The sequence below is a fragment of the Solenopsis invicta genome, chromosome 16 (genome assembly GCF_016802725.1).
Source record: "Solenopsis invicta isolate M01_SB chromosome 16, UNIL_Sinv_3.0, whole genome shotgun sequence".
Taxonomy (NCBI): Eukaryota; Metazoa; Arthropoda; class Insecta; order Hymenoptera; family Formicidae; genus Solenopsis; species Solenopsis invicta.
The window spans coordinates 6,819,517-6,843,398 of record NC_052679.1 but is presented as its reverse complement, the minus strand read 5'-3'; the positions used below and the strand labels follow the sequence as shown (position 1 = coordinate 6,843,398).

Genomic DNA, 23,882 nt, shown 5'->3' with positions numbered 1-23,882 from the left:
CGTTAAGCGTTTCTCACAAAGAAACTCTTCTGATTGGCTCTTCTATCCCTGGGGAATAGCAGGTGTATCGCCGTTTCGGTCGTCAGTTTTCCCTCTCTCATTAATGTTTTAAACACAGACGTTAGAAATCGAAGCCATTTCTCCAATTCTCTGCCATTTCTTGTAAAGTCGTGAGTGCGAAGTCTAGAAAAGCCGACTATTACAAAATGATCAATCTTGTGATGATTTCAATTAACGTCGTTGATTAATTGAATTTGTGTGATATGATATTACGTAGGAATTGATGAATTAACATCGTAAAAAGCTGTACGTATGATCTTTTAGTTATTAGTGATCAGCTAGCACTGTGTGTATGTATATAGTTCCATGCGGTTAGACATGTTCCAAGATTGGCGGTAGAAATTTTGCTTGAAATAATTGATCCGTTTTACATATAACCGTTCTCAGAGCAGACAGTTTAATTCGAGATACTGTACTGTGTCAACCGACAGAAAAAATCAATTAATATCAGGAAAAGTCAATTGAGAATTTTATCTTGTTTTGTTATCTTTCAGCTTGGAAACAATAGCAATCATGTCTATTCCACCATATTTGCTGAGCCCAAATCCATGGGCCACGATGATGGCCCAGCAACAAGCTCAGATAGCGGCCCAGGTGCATGCTCAGGCTGCGGCTCATGCGCAAGCAGCTCATCATGCTCATATGCAGGCTATAGCTGGACCGCCGTTGCCTCAAATACCTAAACAGCCAGAGGTCTTGTCCGAGGATAAACTTCAGGAAAAAGGTAATGCTTGTTACTAACTCCTTTGCTTATAGTATTGTGTGAGACTTGTAAAAAATAGACTAAACGTAAGAACTAAAGGTAAGGGCCACGGTACTTGATAGAGCCAAATGTAAACAACACGTGTCAGGCTTGACGCGTAACCGACTTTGCTGTTTATTGTGGCATGTGCAGTCGAAACTTTAAATTGTAGGACAAGGGGCTAACTGATTATTTTAATATTATATTTGTTACAGTGATAATTTTTTTTTTATTCTAGCGCAAAAATGGCAGCAGTTGCAATCGAAGCGATTTGCGGAGAAGAGAAAATTTGGCTTTGTAGATGCTCAGAAGGAAGATATGCCAGCTGAGCATATAAGAAAGATCATCAGAGATCATGGTGATATGAGCAGTAGAAAATACAGACATGATAAGCGTGTTTACTTAGGGTAAGCTGATATAGAAAGCAGTGTAATCTGACTTTTTGTAAATATAATTATATAATTTCTCAATTAAACAATAATTTATTAGGAGCTCAAAGCTTAGCTGGTTCTCATTGTTAACAATTGTACATATTATTTGCAATTATAAATTAATGATAGATTACAATTTTCAAATGGCAAACATTTAATTGAGCCTCTAATAAATTATTGTTTAATTGATTACTTCAATAAGAGTCTGAATAATAAATTATTGTTATATAATTTTATATAATTTTATTACAGTGCATTAAAGTACATGCCACATGCTGTTATGAAACTATTGGAAAATATGCCCATGCCCTGGGAACAAATAAGAGATGTTAAAGTCTTGTATCATATTACTGGGGCTATTACATTTGTCAATGAGATTCCTTGGGTCATAGAACCTGTATACATAGCTCAATGGGGGTAAGGTGCAAATGATGTTCTTATTTAATAGTATATAAAATAATTTTATAAAAAAAATTTCAATTTCTGTTCAGTACTATGTGGATTATGATGAGACGAGAAAAAAGAGATCGTAGGCATTTCAAGAGAATGCGATTCCCACCTTTTGATGATGAAGAGCCTCCTCTCGATTATGCAGATAACGTTCTAGATGTTGAACCATTAGAAGCTATACAAATTGAACTTGATTCAGAAGAAGATGAGTCTGTGGCATCATGGTTTTATGAACATAAACCTTTAGTTGGGACAAAGTAAGTCGCGGTTGACACATACAGATAAATAGAAGTAAAAGTCATTATTTTATTATATTTGCTTAATACATTATGTTAGTCTATTTGTTCTTGGGAGCATCCCGTTTGACCACGTTGTAATTAACCACAGTCATTCACTGGCTGGTGGTCAATTGCAATGTAGTTAAAAGACTCCCACTCTTTGCTCTTTAATGATGAAACGCGTAGGGGTCCTGAAATCAACTGGACATGTGAGTTGACAACTTGGATTGCTGTATATCATTGATGATGTACAAGCTATATCCAGTTGGAAAAAATGCTAATCTGAAAAAACATTTAAAAAAATATAATTTTTTACTACATATGCAATATAGAATTTAAATTGAATGAAACATTTCAGACACGTTAATGGATCTACATACCGAAGGTGGAATCTGACGCTACCGCAAATGGCCACTCTGTATCGTTTGGCTAATCAATTGTTAACCGACTTGGTAGATCAAAATTTCTTCTATCTTTTTGATCCAAAATCATTCTTCACCGCAAAAGCCCTAAATATGGCTATTCCTGGAGGACCGAAATTCGAACCGTTAGTAAAAGATTCAAACGCGGCGGATGAAGATTGGAACGAATTTAACGACATAAATAAGATTATCATTCGGCAGCCTATCAGAACAGAATATAGGATTGCATTTCCTTATTTATACAATAATATGCCTCATTTTGTACATCTTTCATGGTGAGTCACAGTATCTTTCGTTAAATATTTTTATTATGATGTAAATTCTTATTTACATATTTCCCCACACTAGTTTTAAGATCTTCTTGTTAGTATATATAAAGATCTTACTAGCAGTGTGGTAAAGAAAGTGATCTAGTGATTGTTATTCGTCTCTTTTGTGAAAATTAAAAAGAAACCGCTGATATCACTTACAAAAATTTATAAAACTTTCAAATATTAATCTTATATAATTTTGCATATTTTAATTGTACACCTTGATTATGTGATTTACAGGTATCATGCACCAAATGTTGTGTACATAAAAACTGAAGATCCAGATTTACCTGCATTCTACTTCGATCCATTAATTAATCCAATTTCTCATAGAAATTCATTAAAGGTGAGTTTTTTACTGTAAAAATAAAACTTTTTTTCTTTTCTATAATTTGTACATTTGATTACAGACGATGGAACCACAAATTGAAGATGATGAAGACTTTGTTTTACCTGGCGACGTACAACCGTTCCTTCAAGAAATACCTCTTTATACTGATAACACAGCTAATGGGATAGCACTCCTATGGGCGCCAAGGCCGTTTAACACACGGTCCGGAAGAACGAGAAGAGCTATCGATATCCCATTAGTCAAGTCGTGGTACAGAGAGCATTGCCCACCTGGACAACCTGTAAAAGTGCGAGTCAGTTATCAGAAATTGCTGAAATACTTTGTGCTGAACGCTTTGAAGCACAGACCACCGAAACCACAGAAGAAACGCTATTTATTCCGTTCATTTAAGTCTACCAAGTTCTTCCAGACTACGACGATAGACTGGGTAGAAGCCGGTCTGCAGGTGTGTCGTCAAGGATACAACATGTTGAATCTGTTGATTCATCGGAAAAATCTCAATTATCTTCATTTAGATTACAATTTTAATTTGAAACCTGTCAAAACGCTTACGACAAAAGAGAGAAAGAAATCACGCTTTGGTAACGCTTTCCATCTGTGCCGTGAGATTCTTCGTTTGACGAAGCTTATAATCGATTCTCACGTTCAGTATCGACTGAACAACGTGGACGCCTTTCAACTTGCTGATGGATTGCAATACATCTTTGCGCACGTCGGTCAGTTGACCGGCATGTATCGATACAAGTACAAATTAATGCGGCAAATTAGGATGTGTAAAGATTTGAAACATTTAATCTATTACCGTTTCAATACCGGACCGGTCGGTAAAGGACCTGGATGTGGATTCTGGGCACCTGGCTGGCGTGTCTGGTTGTTCTTCATGAGAGGTATCACTCCGCTGTTGGAGAGATGGTTGGGTAATCTATTGTCAAGACAATTTGAAGGTCGCCACTCGAAAGGCGTGGCAAAGACGGTGACGAAGCAACGAGTTGAATCGCACTTCGATCTCGAATTACGAGCATCCGTTATGCATGATATAGTGGACATGATGCCTGAAGGAATAAAGCAGAACAAGGCACGGACTATTCTGCAGCATCTGAGTGAGGCCTGGCGTTGTTGGAAGGCGAATATCCCATGGAAGGTGCCAGGTTTACCAATTCCAATTGAGAACATGATATTGCGTTATGTCAAGATGAAAGCTGACTGGTGGACTAACACAGCTCATTACAATCGAGAGAGAATTCGACGCGGCGCCACAGTGGATAAAACCGTGTGCAAGAAGAATCTTGGTCGTTTGACGCGCCTCTACTTGAAAGCTGAGCAAGAACGACAGCACAATTATTTGAAAGACGGTCCGTACATATCGCCGGAAGAAGCTGTAGCTATATTCACTACTTCGGTGCATTGGCTAGAGTCTCGAAGATTCGCGCCGATACCTTTCCCACCCTTATCCTACAAACATGACACAAAACTTTTAATATTGGCTTTGGAACGTTTGAAAGAAGCCTATAGCGTTAAATCTAGGTTAAATCAAAGTCAACGAGAAGAACTAGGTTTGATAGAGCAAGCGTACGACAATCCACACGAAGCATTATCCAGAATTAAGAGACATTTGCTCACACAGAGAGCCTTTAAGGAAGTTGGCATCGAATTCATGGATCTCTATAGTCATTTGATTCCTGTGTACGATGTTGAGCCGCTCGAAAAGATCACGGATGCTTATCTCGATCAATATCTGTGGTACGAGGCAGACAAGAGGCGATTGTTCCCACCATGGGTGAAACCGGCTGACACAGAACCGCCACCGCTTCTCGTCTACAAGTGGTGCCAGGGTATTAACAATCTCCAGGATGTGTGGGATGTCAGCGAAGGCGAGTGCAATGTGTTACTCGAATCAAAATTCGAGAAACTGTACGAGAAGATCGATCTCACGCTACTCAACAGATTGTTGCGTCTAATAGTCGATCATAATATCGCCGATTACATGACTGCAAAGAATAACGTAGTCATCAATTACAAAGATATGAATCATACCAACAGTTACGGCATTATCAGGGGATTGCAATTTGCGTCCTTTATCGCCCAATACTATGGACTGGTATTAGATTTGCTTGTGCTAGGTCTCCAACGAGCCAGCGAGATGGCCGGCCCGCCGCAAATGCCGAATGACTTTTTAACATTCCAGGATGTCGCCTCTGAAACGGCGCATCCTATTCGTTTGTATTGTCGCTACGTCGATAGAATACATTTGTTCCTGCGCTTCTCTGCCGACGAAGCGAGAGATCTTATCCAGCGTTATCTCACTGAGCATCCTGATCCGAACAATGAGAACATCGTCGGCTACAATAATAAGAAGTGTTGGCCGCGAGACGCTCGTATGAGACTGATGAAGCATGACGTGAACCTGGGTCGTGCTGTTTTCTGGGACATTAAGAATCGACTACCACGTTCCACCACCACTATTCAATGGGAGAATAGTTTTGTCAGCGTCTATAGCAAGGACAATCCTAATCTATTGTTCAATATGAGTGGTTTTGAATGCAGAATTCTACCCAAGTGCAGAACAACTCACGAAGAGTTTACACATCGGGATGGCGTCTGGAATCTCCAGAACGAAATCACAAAGGAGAGAACAGCGCAATGCTTCTTGCGTGTCGACGATGAAAGTTTGCAACGATTCCATAATCGTGTCAGACAAATCTTAATGGCCTCAGGCTCGACTACTTTCACGAAAATTGTGAACAAGTGGAACACCGCATTGATCGGTTTAATGACATATTTCAGAGAGGCGGTGGTAAACACCCAGGAGTTATTGGATCTATTAGTCAAGTGCGAGAATAAGATTCAGACACGAATTAAAATCGGACTGAATTCCAAAATGCCGTCGCGGTTCCCACCTGTCGTCTTTTATACACCCAAGGAATTGGGCGGTCTGGGAATGCTGTCAATGGGTCACGTGTTAATACCGCAGTCCGACTTGAGATGGTCGAAACAAACCGATGTGGGCATCACTCACTTCCGTTCGGGTATGAGTCACGACGAAGATCAACTGATTCCAAACTTGTACCGTTACATACAGCCGTGGGAATCAGAATTTATCGATTCTCAACGCGTCTGGGCAGAGTACGCTCTGAAGCGACAGGAGGCCAATGCCCAAAATCGCAGGCTCACTCTGGAGGACCTTGAGGACAGCTGGGACCGCGGTATTCCTAGAATAAATACACTATTTCAGAAGGATCGGCACACGCTGGCCTATGACAAGGGTTGGCGCATTCGAACAGAGTTTAAACAGTATCAAGTGTTGAAACAGAATCCGTTTTGGTGGACTCATCAGCGTCACGACGGCAAATTATGGAATCTGAATAACTACCGAACTGATATGATTCAAGCGCTCGGCGGTGTCGAGGGCATTCTGGAGCATACTCTCTTCAAGGGCACCTATTTCCCGACGTGGGAAGGTCTCTTCTGGGAGAAGGCGTCTGGTTTCGAAGAGTCCATGAAATACAAGAAACTGACGAACGCTCAACGTTCCGGTCTCAACCAGATTCCCAATCGTCGATTCACTCTATGGTGGTCGCCTACTATTAATCGCGCCAACGTTTACGTCGGTTTCCAGGTGCAACTTGATTTAACGGGCATATTCATGCACGGAAAAATACCGACCCTAAAAATCTCGTTGATCCAGATATTCCGCGCTCACTTGTGGCAAAAGGTACACGAGTCCATTGTGATGGATCTTTGCCAGGTGTTCGATCAAGAGTTGGACGCACTGGAAATCGAAACCGTGCAGAAGGAGACGATTCATCCTCGAAAGTCTTACAAGATGAACTCCTCGTGCGCTGACATTCTACTATTCTCCGCCTATAAATGGAATGTGTCTCGGCCATCTCTTCTCGCTGATTCCAAAGATGTCATGGATAATACGACCACGCAAAAGTATTGGATCGATGTTCAACTGAGATGGGGCGACTATGATTCCCACGACATCGAGCGGTATGCTCGTGCGAAATTCCTTGATTATACTACGGACAACATGTCTATTTACCCATCACCCACTGGTCTCCTTATTGCCATTGATCTGGCATACAACTTGCATAGCGCCTATGGTAATTGGTTCCCAGGCTGCAAACCGCTCATACAGCAAGCCATGGCGAAGATCATGAAAGCGAATCCAGCTTTGTATGTCTTACGTGAACGCATTCGCAAAGCGTTACAGTTGTATTCGTCGGAACCGACCGAGCCTTACCTCTCATCACAAAACTATGGCGAGCTCTTCTCCAACCAAATCATATGGTTCGTCGACGACACAAATGTGTATCGTGTGACTATCCACAAAACTTTTGAAGGCAATTTAACGACGAAGCCGATAAACGGCGCGATCTTCATCTTTAATCCGCGCACCGGACAACTCTTTCTGAAGATTATTCACACCTCTGTATGGGCGGGCCAAAAGCGTCTGGGTCAGCTAGCCAAGTGGAAAACTGCTGAAGAAGTTGCTGCGCTTATTCGCTCTCTACCAGTGGAGGAGCAACCGAAGCAGATTATCGTTACCAGAAAGGGAATGTTAGATCCACTGGAAGTGCACTTGCTGGACTTTCCCAACATAGTCATAAAGGGCTCGGAGTTACAATTACCATTCCAGGCGTGTCTCAAAGTGGAGAAATTTGGCGATTTGATTTTAAAAGCGACCGAGCCGCAGATGGTATTGTTTAATCTTTACGACGACTGGTTGAAGACCATCTCATCTTATACCGCGTTCTCGCGACTGATTCTGATTTTGCGCGCTCTACACGTCAACACCGAGAGAACCAAAGTCGTTCTCAAACCTGACAAGACTACCATCACCGAACCACATCACATCTGGCCCTCGCTGTCGGACGATGAATGGATTAAAGTGGAAGTGCAGCTGAAGGATCTGATTTTAGCGGACTACGGCAAGAAGAACAACGTTAATGTCGCATCGCTCACGCAATCCGAGATTCGCGATATCATTTTGGGCATGGAAATAAGCGCTCCGTCTGCGCAGCGACAACAAATCGCCGAGATTGAAAAGCAAACTAAAGAGCAAAGCCAGTTGACCGCTACCACCACGCGAACAGTGAACAAGCATGGTGACGAGATCATTACTGCGACTACATCCAATTACGAGACACAGACTTTCAGCTCGAAAACTGAATGGCGAGTGCGTGCCATCTCTGCAACCAATCTTCATCTCAGAACGAATCACATCTACGTTTCGTCCGATGATATTAAGGAGACCGGCTACACTTATATCTTACCTAAGAACGTATTGAAAAAATTCGTCACCATTTCCGATCTGCGAGCACAAATAGCTGGCTATTTATACGGCATCAGTCCACCTGATAATCCTCAGGTAATTTATTACTACTATTTCGTCATCTTTCTACTTGAAACATATATGTATATTTTTTTAGTACTTTTTATTTTATATATTCAAATTTAAATCAATTTCAGGTGTATTTTAATATTATATTTAATGTTTTATATGTGATATAGGTGAAGGAAATCAGATGCATTGTAATGGCACCTCAGTGGGGAACTCACCAGACCGTTCATTTGCCAAATACGCTACCTAATCATCAATATTTGAAAGAGATGGAGCCATTAGGATGGATACACACGCAGCCGAACGAGCTGCCACAGCTCTCGCCGCAGGATATATCTACTCACGCCCGAATTATGGCGGAGAATTCCATCTGGGACGGCGAAAAGACTATCGTTATCACTTGCAGTTTTACCCCTGGTTCCTGCTCTCTCACAGCGTACAAGTTGACTCCTAGTGGGTTCGAGTGGGGCAAGCAGAACACAGATAAAGGCAATAATCCGAAGGGTTATCTACCCAGTCATTACGAGAAAGTACAAATGCTTCTGTCCGATCGTTTCCTCGGCTTCTTTATGGTGCCCAGTCAAGGCTCGTGGAACTACAACTTTATGGGCGTGAGGCATGACCCAAACATGAAGTACGAGTTACAACTGGCGAATCCAAAGGAGTTCTACCACGAAGTGCATAGGCCGGCTCATTTCCTCAACTTCTCAAGTTTGGAAGACGGTGACGGCGTTGGAGCTGATCGCGAAGATATGTTTGCGTAAAATAAACTCTTTATGTTGGATTTTGGCTAACAGTGATTGAAAGGTGTGTCAGAATGTGCACAAGTAGCACGTGAAAGTACGTCTCGCAATGGTCTTTATTTTTTATTTTCTCGTCTAATTATCGTATACGTAGACGATTACAAACATACATGTAATAATAATGCATACAGATTAAGCCTTAATTACTTAACGATTACAGACTTCGAGTGAACACTGTGCTATTATTTTACTTGTGTTTTAATTTTGTCCACTTAATTTCTTTGATTTTATAGGTGCGTATAACAAATTCAAATACAACTATTAAATATTAAACGAATATTCGTGATGGCACTTGTACAGAAATATTCTGTGTATAGAAGCGGTGAAGAGCTACATTCTATATATAATACGATAAATGAAATGCAATTCCAAAAAACGTTATCGGCAAATACATTTCATAAATCAATGGAATTTTAAGTTAAATAGAAAGTCTATCTCAGCAAGAATTTTCAAGGTACATATTATAATATTATCACATATGATAAAATATACGGTTAATTTGACATGAGTCGATATTTGCATCGCACGATACAATATCGTCTTAAAAATTTATTTATCTTTTTATATAAACACATGTTTAAAAATTCATATATTTATTATGCATATTTTTTTCTTGAATCGTTCAACATTAAATCCTTGTGCGTGCGGTAGAAAAATAGATCAAGTGTGTCGATATAATGAAAATAAATAAAAGAAAAAAAAAGAATGTAAGACAGTTATATGCGAACAATGTGTTAGAGTTAAAATTAAAATTATCAAAACTGTCGGTAGCCTTTTTACCAAAATGTTATTACGTATAATAATACGTATCCTTACATAATTAAAATAAAATTTATACAAAATTATGACTTACATAATGTACATAATGTACAACATGCTTATATTAGGACGACAGATATAGACTAATTTAACTTTCTTTAATGCTCTTTGGGTTGCTAAAAAAAAGATTTAAAAAACTTGTAAGTACATTTTAAAAATAAAAAAAATAGAGAGAGAGAGAGAGAGAAAAGTGAAAACCACTAGTTTCAGTGTTTTCACACAAAGAGATCAACGCAAGCAATGCAAAATTGATTCTCGAGTTGAGAATTAAATTACGGTATTACCTAACCGCTCGTTAATCATCAACTTCCGATTCACATAATGGAATCTTTTTCTCGCGTTGCGATATTAAGTATCAGCCTCATCGGATGAACTCTTTGCGCGGCAGTTCGTTTGCGTGTAGGGATTGACCTTTTCTTGCAGGGACATTGTGGTAGTGCAGGTACGCGAGGCTGAGCTGTGAACACCGCTGCGTGTTGAGTTTCTGGAAAACAGATCGCGATCCTGACAACCGAATCGCTTTAATAGCAACCGCTTGATCTTCTCCTTCCATACGAATATAATGAAGATGATGAGACCTTGCAAGGTGTTTGTCAGATCGCTGATATACCACACGTACGCCGGTACCTTCTCAAACAGCCATGATATTATTTCCATGGACCAGTTTATTCCCATCACGATGAATAACTTCAGGTACAGATTGAACCTAAATGCAAATGCGTTTATTTCTGTACATCTCTTCTATTCAATTAAAAATTGCTAAAATAACTTTCGCTATGGAATATGAAAACATTCGAAGCAGTTAATATTAGCTAAGGATAGATATTTTCGAAAAATCGAAGGTCAACAAGGTTCAAGTTAAAAGATACGAAGAAAGCTGTCCAGTTTTTCTCAAGAAATGTGATTTCCATCTCTTTATAAAATAGGGGCAACCACTTTGATTTTATTCGCACGATCGTTTATCATTCTTTCGAGAATCGCAGACGCTCTCGAGGCATCTCGTGTGTGCGCGCGCGATCGAAAACGGTGGCGAGGTGTTTGTTGCTCTAAAAGATTTCGTAATTATGAAAGCAAACCGCCGCATGGGAAAGTTGCCGTCTAAAAATAATCATTTTGTTGGGAACGAGGATCGATCGACATTATGCAAAACCGTTCGGAAACGGATATCGGCGTATGTCATATTAATATGATTATCAACATGCATCAAAATGTAAGAATGCTGGTACGCAAACCTTTGCTTATTGTCATCGTGGCGTCTGCTTTCTGAACTTCTCAAATGATGCGCCGTGTCCTTCCTGTGGCGCACAATTTTTAGTGCTGTAGAGATAAACAAGCAAATGTTGCAGATAACAGTGACACTCATGGGCCCGTAAAAATATAACGCTCTCGCCTCGTCCGCTAAAACAGAAAAGTAAAAGTTCTCGCATTATGCGTCGCATTTTGTGCTTGAGCTCGAGGATTCTCAGATTTGATCATATGGCTTTAATGAAACGTCGCTATCATTGACCGTCAGTAAATATTCGCTTACTCTTGAACCAACATCTCGTGGCACCAAATTCCGGTCGGATCAACTCCCTTGGCACGCTGGGAACGAAATCCATGACGGCACACAAGATGCTGAGGAGAGCAGCACTTCCCCACGCGTAAATAGAATACATGACGAATTTTTTTCTCTCTCGCTGCTTCACGCTTCCTTGTAACGAGCGGAATCCCCTACGCAAAATGCGATTTACATATTGTTATATCGAGCCAACATCAACAAGTAAAAACAGGTCACCATGTGCACATTAAAATAATTATCGCTCTTGGTTTGGTTGCGCTTCTTGGAAATATGACCGACGCCACTGTTAAATTTTCTTCAATACACTCTACCGTAAGTAATGTATACCATGGGATGTAATTGCTAATGGAAAATTACTACATTATTTCGAGTCTAATATTCTGCATTTATTTAATGTAAGCAATCAAATGTTTGAAGGCTAAACGAAGTATTAGATTAAAATTTTCAAAAATATCTTTCAGCACCATCAATTTTTTAATTCAATGGATGACTCTTTGAACAACAATTAAGTTTAAACGCTACATGTTTTGTACATGTTAATGGAAAATCTTATTGAATTATAAAAATTGTTACATATAATAACTATTCTTTCATAAGCTAATGATCTTTTCTTTTCAGTTGTAGCGATCAATGTAATGTGCTTGGTTGAAATAAGAAACGGAATGCGTGGAGGAATCGATGGACACGGACAATAACATAAAACAAATAAAACTGCAAAAACTGATTATTAAAATTATATACATCTAAAATCCTGTTGATTCGAAGGATGATTCATGCGAGGGCACGCAAAGAGAACGACGATAATGTCATGTATGATGCGTGCACGCAATAAAGAAGGAAATTAATCCTGTTCCAAGTACGATCCGCTGCACGCGCGCTCAACGCTCTTGTAATTGATTACAAGAGAACGGGCAATGTGCGTACACAGCAGTCGTCACACCCTTGTAGTAGGGTGAAACGGGCTTGGCGATGGCAGGTCGGTTCATCTCCGCGCGAGAATGGTAAATAGTGACACGACAATATCACGTCATAAAATTTCATTGACACGCGAGAGATAATAAATTACTTTATAGCATTCTGCGCGAACGCGCACAAGAAAAAGAGCGAAATAAAGGAAAGTGTATCGCGTGTCGCAGGCGTAACCAAAAACATGTAATTTGTGTTGCGATAACGTTAAACGACCGTTTAATTGATCGCCACAATACGAACGGTTTATATATTTATAAATCGCAATCCTCTCTTAATTTTATTTAGAAAAAAAAAATGTGTCGAAATATTCCGTTAATATAAACAAAATTGTATATTCGAGTCGCTAATGATAAATTTACTTTATTGATAAATCGATATATATATTCACGCAGCGCGAATATCGACGTTCGAAGATATAAATTCTGCTAACGTTTTCCGTTCACCGAATATTACCGCCTGTCCGAATAGCTTCTTGGACCGACGTCCGACTGTGAAGGAGATCAAAATTAACTCGGCTGTGTTTGCACTACATACGCGCGTCGGTCACGTACCGGATATTAATTCGCGTCCTGTCGCTATCAATTTCCCTTAGTGTTTGTCAATTATCAAATTTCTTTACCACAAGCGCCGGATCGAGTGGAGCTTGTGAAAATATTTGGCGAATCAATTAGCTCATTTTGACCTAGAACTCGATCTGAAAGCGTTTTATCTTTTTAAACCGTAATTAATGTTTTCGATCACATAAATACAATTATGTAAAATATTACTTAATAAATTTATAAATGGCCGATTATATATAAAAGTGGGATGGCCTTTCCGAATGATCATCTTCGAGATCCAAATCTAAATATCTAAATATTTATCAAAAACAATTGTGTAATATTTCATTCGAGAATAGTAATATTTCATCAAAGAAGCTTTTGATAGATTAATTTAATTGCAGATAAAATATAGAATATTTTCATAACTTACCCAAATGTCCACCAAATATCGAAGCACATCACATTTAGCCAGAAGAAGCTTGCCAGAAACGAGAAGTGCATGATGAAGGCTGAAACAGTCAAATAAACAGCTATTAATCATGCATTAAAATGCTAATAGCGAGAGGCTTACGTATGCCCGTAAAAAAAGATTTGCTTCTATCTACTACATCGGGAAATAATGTTGAAAACGGTAAACCTTGACAATACATATGACCTTGATAATACTATATGCTATATTAAATTGAATCTTTCATTTTCGATTTAAATGCCATGTCAAAATCATGACATTTGCAAAATCTTGATGAAAAAAAAGGGAAGAAAAAGATAATTACTTATGTAAATGATTTTCCAATTGATTTAAATTTTACCTGCTATTCATTTGATCGTTTTTCCTAAAATTTTAATAAATTCTTTTTACATTCAAATTATGTCGAAGGGGGAGAGAGTAACTGATACGCGAGTGTACACGATGATAAGTCTGATAAACGTAACGATGCGTTCACTGTATTATATGCTATACCCCATATAATGCAGATGGATTCCGATAGTGTGTTTGGCGGCATTAGCTGAAGTATCCCGAGAAATGTGTATGCGATGAACAACGAGCCGACGTATCCGCGCAGCGTGTAGCCGTGCATATTCCGAAGTTCCGGCAGTATGGAATATATCACGAATGTCGCCAGCAAAAATGGCAAGGACACTATTAGACCCACGGGTAAACCCTTGCTTTGTTCGATGAAGATCTCCTCTGCTTCGTCATCGAAGCAAGCGGTTATCTCGTACTTGTCTTCCACAACGGCGAGGCAGTACAATTCGATGACGTCGCCGGTATACGGTAGATACAAAGTGCCATTGTCGAGGATCGTATATTCGTCGTTTGAATTCTTGTCAGGATCAAGCTTGTAGCGTTGGAATCTACATGGATCATGAACGCTCAGCTGAAAGATCTGGTCCAGCCTTTTACCAAGTGGTACCTTCTCCCACGAATTATTCATCCCGCCTATGTAATTGTACATATTTGGAAAGGGATAATTTTTAGCCTTCGCAACGCTGCATTGCTCCTCATTTCCTACCTTGAGTAGGCGTCTGCCAAGAGGGCAGCAGAGCAGAATGCAGGTACTGTTCTCGCACATCTCGTAAGGAACAACATTTCCTTTAATGTCATCTTCATGCAATTTTCGGAGCTCGTAGGATAAATTAATTAAATTACTTATGTCCTCAGCTTGCATCGAGTTTCCGTGGCCTTCGTTCGTGGAGTTCGTCCCGTTGTCGGCCTTTGTAAAATTCCCATAGAGCTTCGTCGACATTTGATTGCCGCCCTCACGATCCTTCGTGGAATGCACGTGAAATTCATACATCGAATCGCTATCCTCGTGGTCGTCACTAGTGGAGTTGGCACGGAGCTGCACGTTATTCTTTGTAGAATTCTCATGTACGTTATATCGTACTAATTCTTCATCGTCGCTATGATTCATCGCGACGATACTAGTCTGAATATCATATCGCCCCGTAGAATTATTCCGCTCGTCGTCGCTGGGCGTCGTGGAATTCCCTCGAGATTCGGAGGAGGAGGCGACGAGTAGAAGCGTCCAACACCAAAGTACGAGCCTGTATCTACGCATCGTCTAGCCGTTGACACGCTGAATTTACTGAATCGTTGATTTTTCTTTACAAGCAGCTTCGTAGTCAGATGCCCAACAACCGCAACGATATCGCGAACTGCGGAAACGAAGATACGCGTGATATCGTTAGTCTGCGACAATTTAGCCGCAACGGCGATATTTTTATCCGAAGGACGAACCTGTTTCGCAGCAGACATAAGTGCATGTCAGGAAGAAAAAGGAGAGGCACCTCGTTAAAGCAGGTCCTCTTACGACCAAGGGTGATGAAGGGACAACGGGAAAGTTCCTTTAGACGCGAATCTTATATCTTTGCTTTCTGAAGCGTGTGATTTGGAGAACGTACGGCACACGACGTGAATGCTCGTTTGAATTTATTTATTTTCTAAGACTTTTTCCAACACTTTCTTGGGTCTAAGACGTACGAGCTTCCGGTCCGCTTCATAGCAGCCAAAGTGAATCGTTACGATTGATGACTGAAAAAACTTGAGGTTTGTGCTTTTTCCACGCCACAGGACTGAACTTCTTCCACGGTTTATCTCTTCTCTTTCTTTCAATGTAAAAAAAAAAGTTCAATCCTGGAAAAAGCACAAACCTTTTATTTTACACTCGACCTTTCAATGTGCAGTAGTAGAAGGTTTAAAAAGGGATCTCTAAAGTTCTAAGAATAAACTCTAAAATAATTAGTTGGCGAGGGCCAATGAGCTTAACGTAAATTGTCCACATCATATAAATTTCGAATTTTGAGTATCTAAAAAGCTCTCTATATTAAATACATATATATATCTTATATGTTAATTGATAGAAGGAAGCAGGCAGCTGTATTAAGTACAAGGCAAAGCATAGAAGCATAGAGATAAAGAGAATAATTTGAATTGTACAAATTAGTTACACTATACATGATCTAAACATTCATTTCTTATACATTACTGCATTAAAACGCTGACTTTTTCATCCGTTGAGTAATACGTCAATTTTACAACTTGCAATAAATTAAGTGAAATTACAATAATCAAATTTTCAAATATTGATACTGATATATGCAGGAAAAATGGAGACATGAGAACGTTAGAAAGTTATTATGCACTCGCGTCAAGCAAATCTCTCATTCACAAGATTTCTAAAACCGCGCTCTATCCGGTCTCTAGATATGTTGTACACAATATGAACTATGTATATATAGACGGAAAGGAATTATCACTATGCGAGATAAAAGTAACGTTTCATACGATCAGAGATTATTAATGTCGACGCACGATAATCACATCCAAGGAATACATCAAAGTTACAATGCGAGATAAAAAGTGATATTTAGTGCGATCAGAGATTAATTTCGTTGCGCGACAATCTCACCTAAGGAACACGTCAAAGTCCACGGGAAATCAAAATGATTTTTGGTTAAAAAAATTCGTCAGTTTATGGACGTTAAGAATAAAAAATAAAATCATTTTGACCTTCTCTTGACTCTCGCGTGTTCCTTGGGCAAGTTAACATTAGTCTTCTTTACACGGTAATACGAGTTAATAGAAGTCGCATCATTCTATGGATATACCGATTGTGATGCAGATGCAGTTCGATATTTGTTCCTGCGGCGTCAACTGCAACACTCCCAGCAAGCTGTATGCCACCGCCAAGCAGCCGACGTATCCACGCAACGTCAGCCCATGCAGATTCCTCAAGTCGGGCAGCAACCAGTAGACAACATACGTGACGACCAAGAACGGGACGGATGCAAGCATCCCAAAGGAATATACAACTTCGCCACTCTTGTCATTCTCAAGTGGATACACTTCCTCGCAGAAGAACGCCAGATATTCCGAATGCTCGGAACTTCTCACCCGCGCCAGACAGTATTCATAGTAATGGAGGATACGTTCTTCCGGCTCTTCAGCGCAGGGTCGCATTACGGAGCCGTTGGACAGCAGATACCATTTTTCGTCCTCGTACATGTACGGATTCAAAGAATACCGTTTCATGCCGGGACACGGATTCCATGTTAAAACAACAAAATGTTTGTCGCTTGCGGTGACGTTCGTCGGTGTAAGATCCGTTTCGTAGATCATCGGCAGCTGCACCGCTTCCGTCCCGTTCATGGTGTCCTCTACGCAGTCGTCTTTCCTGAGGAAAGTGCCAACGCGACAGCATAGCGACACGCGGGGCTTCCCGGACCCGTCACCATCGATGTCGGTCGTTTTCTAGGAGTAGAGAGCCAGAGGGAACGGAGACAAATAATATTAACTGATGATTAGACACGAGCGGAGAGGAACCAAATGCCAACTGGGTTTTTAGATCTCTGTTATAGAATATATCGTGTACATAGTGAATTACGTAATGAGATCAACTATCGACACTCCCTTTTTCTTTATCATATCCTTTTGTCGGGAAATTATTTTAGATTCACGGTACCGTGAAATTTTTCTGATGACTGTATTTGAAATATTACTCAGCATTTTGATGCTGGTTCCTTTCTGCGTATTACATCCAATTACAGTTAATTGAGAAAATTACGGCTTAAGTGATTATGAGTCTAGTCCATCACAGATCACACAAGTTACTACAATTGATAATAGATTAATTATTTACTTAACTTTTGTTTTATATAAATCTATAATCATTGTACGTAATTTTCATCGTATCTAGATTGTAATTTCCATTTACATTTTAATCAAACTTAATTTTGGAGATGCAACTTCTGAAGGTCTTGATTAATTATAGCACGCAAACACAACAAACAAGTTAGTAATCGTCTCTGATGTTATCGTTTTGTTCACGAACGCTATTACTTAAGAATTCACTATCAGTCGTCAACGTTATAGGCATTTAAGTGTCATTAAAATAAGCATATTGTGATCATACGCATTAGTAAAGCGACGCGAATTAATCGTTGAAATTCCAAGTGCAACACGAGTGCAAGTACAACGTAAGTCCAAGTGTCAAAACTTAGGATTTATCTCTACCTCTGGGTAAACATGAGGAACGGTAAAGGTTTCCTTCCATGATTTCTCTGGCTCTTCCTCCGCTCGCTCGCTCTCGAGAGCGACAGCCGCGATTAAATGCGCGAGAAACGCGGCGGACAGGGCTGTTCTCAAACGCCGTTTCATTATGTACTAATTTAATGAGGCTGCTTCAACTCGGAGTAATTATCGTCACCACCTCTCGACGTTATCGTCACCACCTCTCAGCGTTATCGTCGTGCGGAAACTTACTCACGAATGTGCCACAGAAATGGTAGAAGAGAGAAAGAGAGAAAAAGAGACGAAAGAGAGAAAAAAAATACGATGACTGAAGAAATGACGAACCTCTCTTATGCCCCCATAAAATAATAAAACATACGTCTTATTATTCGTTAATCTTCCTACCGTCTCGTTGTGTTGTAGTGCTCTGCTGAGCCAATCAAGTGAAAGTGATAAAAAAGGGTGCGAACTTTAATCAGTGTGTAGCGTGAGAGATATACCATGTGGATACAACGGCATCCTTCGTCACATAAGATACAGTTATTTACGAAAAGCATACCGTTCGCAGAATTACAGATATGTGAATAATAAATTATTACGTATGTATAAATATGTTACAAATACAACGTTTTCAGTTTCAAATATATATCGTTCGCATTGCTAGCATATAATTTATAATCACATATCCTGCAATAAGATTTGATTTTTTTTTAGTCACCGCTACTTTAATTTTAAACTAAAAGGATTGATGAAATGTTAGTTGATGACTAAAATGTACAGATACAGGCAAATTTGCTAAATGCAAATTGTGATCAGAGTCCCCATAAACAAATGTACACCATCTGCATACACAAAGATATAAATGTTAATCTCAAAGCATATATGTACAGAAAAATATATTTGTATAGTTAGATACTTAACAACTTCGTTGCAAATATGTACACTATCGAGAGCATGGATACTCTATCCGGTACCGTTTTGTAATAAGTTGTTTAATAAGCACCTATTTATCTAACTATTTAAGTAAAAAATATTTTTATCTGATGCATAATGTTGCACAAAAATATTCCATTATATATTTTTTATTGCAAATATTATTTTGATAATTTGATGATCGACGATTCGAATAATTATCTGACTGTTTGAGAAAGGGGCGTGTGTATTGAAATACATCACAGTACAAAACGTTGAAAAAATGTTCTGTTACATTACATTTATTACAAATATTATTCTGGTAATCTGGTGTTCAACGATTCGAATCATCCGACTACTCGGGGAAAAGTACGTATGTGGAAGTACGTCAGAAACAAGATGTACGTCAAATCAGTTACTGACGTATACGATATAATTGTTTATCGGAGAGAATGAACACAAGAGGAGGCAAAGCTGTCGTATGAATTTTCCTTTCTTTCTGGGGCGAATCGTCGAAACACGAAAAATCAATCCAAATATAGCACTGTTATCACTAACGATTACGGTTGCCTTTCAGCTATCTCACTGGATTCGATAAAGCTAGCACTGTTCGAATTTTCCTGAACGACGGATGAAAGAGGCGTGCGTGAGGAACGCGTATACTCGCGCGAGCAACGAGACAAGACTACCACAGACTACCAGACAACGAGCCGACTGCGTTAGAGAAGCGGCCTACCTGCTGCGAACCCGCGTATACAGGGCGGTTCGAAAAAAAGAGGTCCATTAACAAGCTTCTATAATCTAGTCTAGCTGACCAATCCACAGCGGCAACGTAAATTTAGACGCTTGCCTGTTTACATATTTATTGCTCCAATGGAGAGCCATTTCGAGAGGACTACGAAAACTGAGAATAAACGTTAGAGAATCTACGGACGGTTAGATCACGAGCGAGGAAGCAAAAAATTTCAAGTACAACCAGGTGTTACTTTGTATACGGCCGAGAGATTTAAAAGCCATTAATCGATATAGTACGGGCGCAGGAAACGTTTCGCCGGTTTCCACAGCTGATCCTCTCTCGATCGCGCTATCTCCTTAGGCTACAAAAGAAAAATGAGTTACTGAAAAATCCAGACGTGATATAATTATATATTGTATTTTATCGCTATTTGCGTATACTTTTATCCCACCCTATAAATATTGACGCTTGACCAATGCGGAGATATACTACAAAATACTACGCAAAAACCGGTTTGTACTCGTCGTCCGTATCTCTCATCGTATTCATTGGGGGAATCATTAACATTTGTTTTACGGAAAATCGAAAATGGTGATGGCTGGAGAGGCGCCGATAAGTTTTCTTAGTTCAGATCCGATCCCGACTTTTCTCGTTGAAAGGACCTCTTCGATCGCATTTTCCTTGAAATAACGTGGAATGAATACTGTGGGTATTAAATTGTATCAGGAAGTGTGGACTATAAAATTCTTGCATCATTACTAATCAGATATCGGAATCGCGGGTGCAGCAAAAAAAAAAACACGCACGCTGATTCATGCGATGTACCTATTTGTGCTCCATATTAATAGGTGGAATAGAATGAAATTTTACGCGTGATAACACACATACACGTTTAATTATGCAATTAAAGTAATTAAAGTAAAGTAACTAATCCCTACGGATCCATATTATGAATTTATGATCATTATTATCAAAAATCTACATAAAAAATATTTAACACAGTTCTCTTCGTTGTTACAAATCAAGTTTGTTAGAAAAAAAAAAATCGAAGTTTCTCCTATCCAGTTCAATAATTTTTATTTTAATTACCTAAACTAATTATATTTTTTTTATCTAATAATTATTTTTTATTTTTTATCTGTGGTTGTTTCATCGATTAATATGTTAGGAATTAAAGTAATTAAAGTAAAATAACTAATCCCTACAGATCCATATTATGAATTTATGATCATTACTTTCAAAAATCTACGTAAAAAATATTTAACACACAGTTTTCTTCGTTGTTGCAAATTAAGTTTGTTAGAAAGAAAAAAATCGGAGTCCCTTCTGTCGAGTTCAATAATTTTTATTTGCTTAAAGTAATTATTTTTTTTATCTAATAATTATTTTTTATTTTTTGTCTGTGGCTATTTTATCGATTAACACATTAGGAATAAATCAATTCAATTAGTCACCAAGCGTACAAGTACTTTACGACTACGAATACAAGTTCGTGATTAATGTTCTCGAGTTAATCATAATTTTATTAATGATAAATTATTTTAAACGATTATAAATTAAAATCTAAATATAAATATATAAACGTTTAAAAAAAAAAGTGTGCCGTTTATGAACAGATGTCTCATCATGCAAATAAATAAGAATATTAATATCGAATAAACGTTATTCTCTCGCTTGAAACAATTCAGCAATTTTGAAAGGAACTATAAATTTACACGTTAGTTCCAAGAAGTACTGGAGAATCGCATGCAGGGTGATAATAATGTAATGATTTACATTATGGTAATTATTTAATTAACGCACAACGTCCTCCTATACTCTATTATTCTCATTTATATATATAGTACTCTCTCGGGATAACGTTCCCAAGATTATCATTTTCCATACAAAATAATGAAATGTAGATTTGATTTGAAAATTTAAAAGTATATTCCGTTGGTAGACTTCCCGCGCAGCACGTAATATTGCAACAATATTGCAGTGATATTACAGCGATATTGTTGTTATATTGCAATATTACGTGCTATTAATTGATTTTTTTTGTACACAATGGAGGAAATGTTTTCCTACACAATGGTATCGCTTCAAACTGATTGATATTTTTCAATTCTACCAAGACCGAACAAAGATCTGCAACTCGAAACCGATTGTTGCAACTATATAAGGATACATAAGCGAGTGGCTTACCTGTACTGACGCACAACACGGGTATCGAAGACAAGTAAATATAGTTGACCAAGATCAGCAAGACGTAGGCGATGATCAAGCAGATAACATAACACATGAGCGTCTTGCCGTAGAGGTTTCTCAGCTCGGGGGTGATCGCGTACACCAAGAAGGTAACGATGAGGAACGGAATGGACACCATGATGCCTACGTGATGATGAGTGGCGAGTGGTTCGTCTTTATCGTTCGGCACACTTTGCATCGGACAAATCAAGATGCCGATTCGGCCAACGGTCACCTTCCAGTCGATGCAATAGTTCCAGAACGGAACGATCTTCTTGTCGGCGTCCATGATGCTGCCGTTCGTCTGAAGGACAATCGCGTCGTCCGTGCTCTGGTCGGGATCGAAAGAGATAACCTGACCGGGACAAAAGTCGTCCTCCCGCACCAGGAGAAAGCGTTCCTGCAGATTCTCAATGCGTTGAATCTCTTCGATCATTTGGTCCCGCGACAGACGCAGGTCCGGCGTCTTGGCTCTCGTCGCCGGCTCTGTATAGTTCCAAAGCATCTTCTGACACCTCGGTATATCCTCCTCGTCCCTCGCGTCCTCGTGGAGGACCTCGTCGTCGTGGCAGCATTTCTTGATGCAGTTGACCGATCTGCAAACGCAATTGTAAGTAACGTTGCCATCGGAGTGGAGCTCGGCCGGGTAGTCGAGGGAGAGGCTGCCGTTGAGGACTCGCGACGTCGCGTGTGGCAAGCAACGCGGATCGTCGCTCAACGACGTCGGTTCGTCGACGGCATCGCCGGCACCGTCGGCCGCCAGCAGACCGTACGCGGCGACGAGGACCGCCAAATTGATGCTCGCGGAGCGGACGCACATCGCGACAAGGGCGTCGAGAAGCGTAAACTATCGGCGACGACCCGCGCGGTGACGATCCACCCGCGCGGTGTGGCTCCGCTCTTCGCGCCCGGCACATCTGCGTCTCGGAGGATGCGCGCCGCGACGCGCCTCGTCGCGACGCTTCGCTTCGCGCTCTCGTCTCGCACGCCCACGCGACGATGCGGATCTCTCCTCGCGAGTGCAACTTCTCGCGAACGAAGGATCGCGCGCGGTGCCCTCTTATCTCCTCTCACGCATTCGATAAGCGCGCGCGAGCGGCGCCCGTGCGATCGATTTTGCGATTGATCGCGTTTTTTTGCTTCCGACTTCAATTGCGTCTTGCCCTCAATCTAGATCTCTCTTTGACGAAAAGCGGGCGAGCGTGCTAAAGTATATATACTTACGCTGTCGAGATGTGAATCAGACGGACGAGATTAGTCGAGGCGGGATAGTTTTATCATCATTTCGCGAAGCCGTGCCGACCGCCGAGGTCGAAACGATAAAAAAATTCGATACTTTGAATCCTCCTTTTGGGATTTCCGCGCGTCTCCCTCCCGACGCTGCGTTATTTTAATCGACGTAATCTCGAGAGGATCGCCGCGCCTCGCGAACGACATGCGACAACGCGAACACTCTGTCTCGTTAATCGCACGCTCGTATTTCGTTTCTTTCCTGTGGGAAAAAGAGACGTTATAGTTATATCCAATAACCGTATCGCGATGCTTGTATTCCTATTATACCTCGCTCGAAAAAGTTTGATAAACTACCCAAAAGTAGGAACATCGCGTACTTTTCTCTGGGAAGCAATTCGAACGTGCAGCGTGCGCTGCCATTACGATTCAATAGTCGCGCCATCTATACGCGAAATACTCAAGCTTGATGAGCCGCGCGCGTTACCGACCGTCGGTAACTTATCGACCGAGCGTTTTTATCGATTTTTTTCAATTTCCTCCGCGAGACAACCGATTGCTATCAATAATAAAAAAGTTATGGCAGCTGACAGCCGTCGATCGGCCGATTGCTAAATTATCGCGAACGTGACGTGCATTTTTTTTTTGATTGATATATAGATTTCTCAACATCT

At 40.1% G+C, this 23,882-nt stretch overlaps 3 protein-coding genes across 4 annotated transcripts; 1 reads left to right on the top strand and 2 right to left on the bottom strand.

The window, feature by feature from the left end:
* Window positions 1-129: 129 nt before the first annotated feature.
* Window positions 130-9,381, top strand: LOC105204874 (pre-mRNA-processing-splicing factor 8). Its single transcript, XM_011174125.3, has 9 exons — window positions 130-306; window positions 555-784; window positions 1,041-1,209; window positions 1,486-1,650; window positions 1,725-1,940; window positions 2,320-2,658; window positions 2,935-3,040; window positions 3,105-8,420; window positions 8,564-9,381. The coding sequence occupies exons 2-9, from the start codon at window positions 574-576 to the stop codon at window positions 9,155-9,157; spliced, it is 7,116 nt and encodes a 2,371-aa protein (XP_011172427.1). The 5' UTR covers window positions 130-306; window positions 555-573; the 3' UTR covers window positions 9,158-9,381.
* LOC105204875 (G-protein coupled receptor Mth2) lies at window positions 9,235-23,135 on the bottom strand. Of its 2 annotated transcripts, XM_011174126.3 has the most exons (6): window positions 15,330-15,470; window positions 14,049-15,247; window positions 13,518-13,596; window positions 11,544-11,728; window positions 11,248-11,413; window positions 9,235-10,721 (listed from the first exon to the last, which is right to left on the bottom strand). In XM_011174126.3, exons 2-6 carry the CDS (start codon window positions 15,148-15,150, stop codon window positions 10,364-10,366), a joined length of 1,890 nt encoding a protein of 629 aa, XP_011172428.2. In that variant the 5' UTR covers window positions 15,151-15,247; window positions 15,330-15,470; the 3' UTR covers window positions 9,235-10,363. The 2 variants fall into 2 exon arrangements, with proteins under 2 accessions (XP_011172428.2, XP_039314363.1); XM_039458429.1 differs by lacking the exons at window positions 14,049-15,247; window positions 15,330-15,470 and adding an exon at window positions 21,937-23,135.
* Window positions 15,550-20,082, bottom strand: LOC120359719 (G-protein coupled receptor Mth2-like). The gene is made up of 4 exons (XM_039458431.1): window positions 19,572-20,082; window positions 18,105-18,943; window positions 16,700-17,342; window positions 15,550-15,725 (listed from the first exon to the last, which is right to left on the bottom strand). Exons 2-4 carry the CDS (start codon window positions 18,246-18,248, stop codon window positions 15,589-15,591), a joined length of 924 nt encoding a protein of 307 aa, XP_039314365.1. The 5' UTR covers window positions 18,249-18,943; window positions 19,572-20,082; the 3' UTR covers window positions 15,550-15,588.
* Window positions 23,136-23,882: the final 747 nt, after the last annotated feature.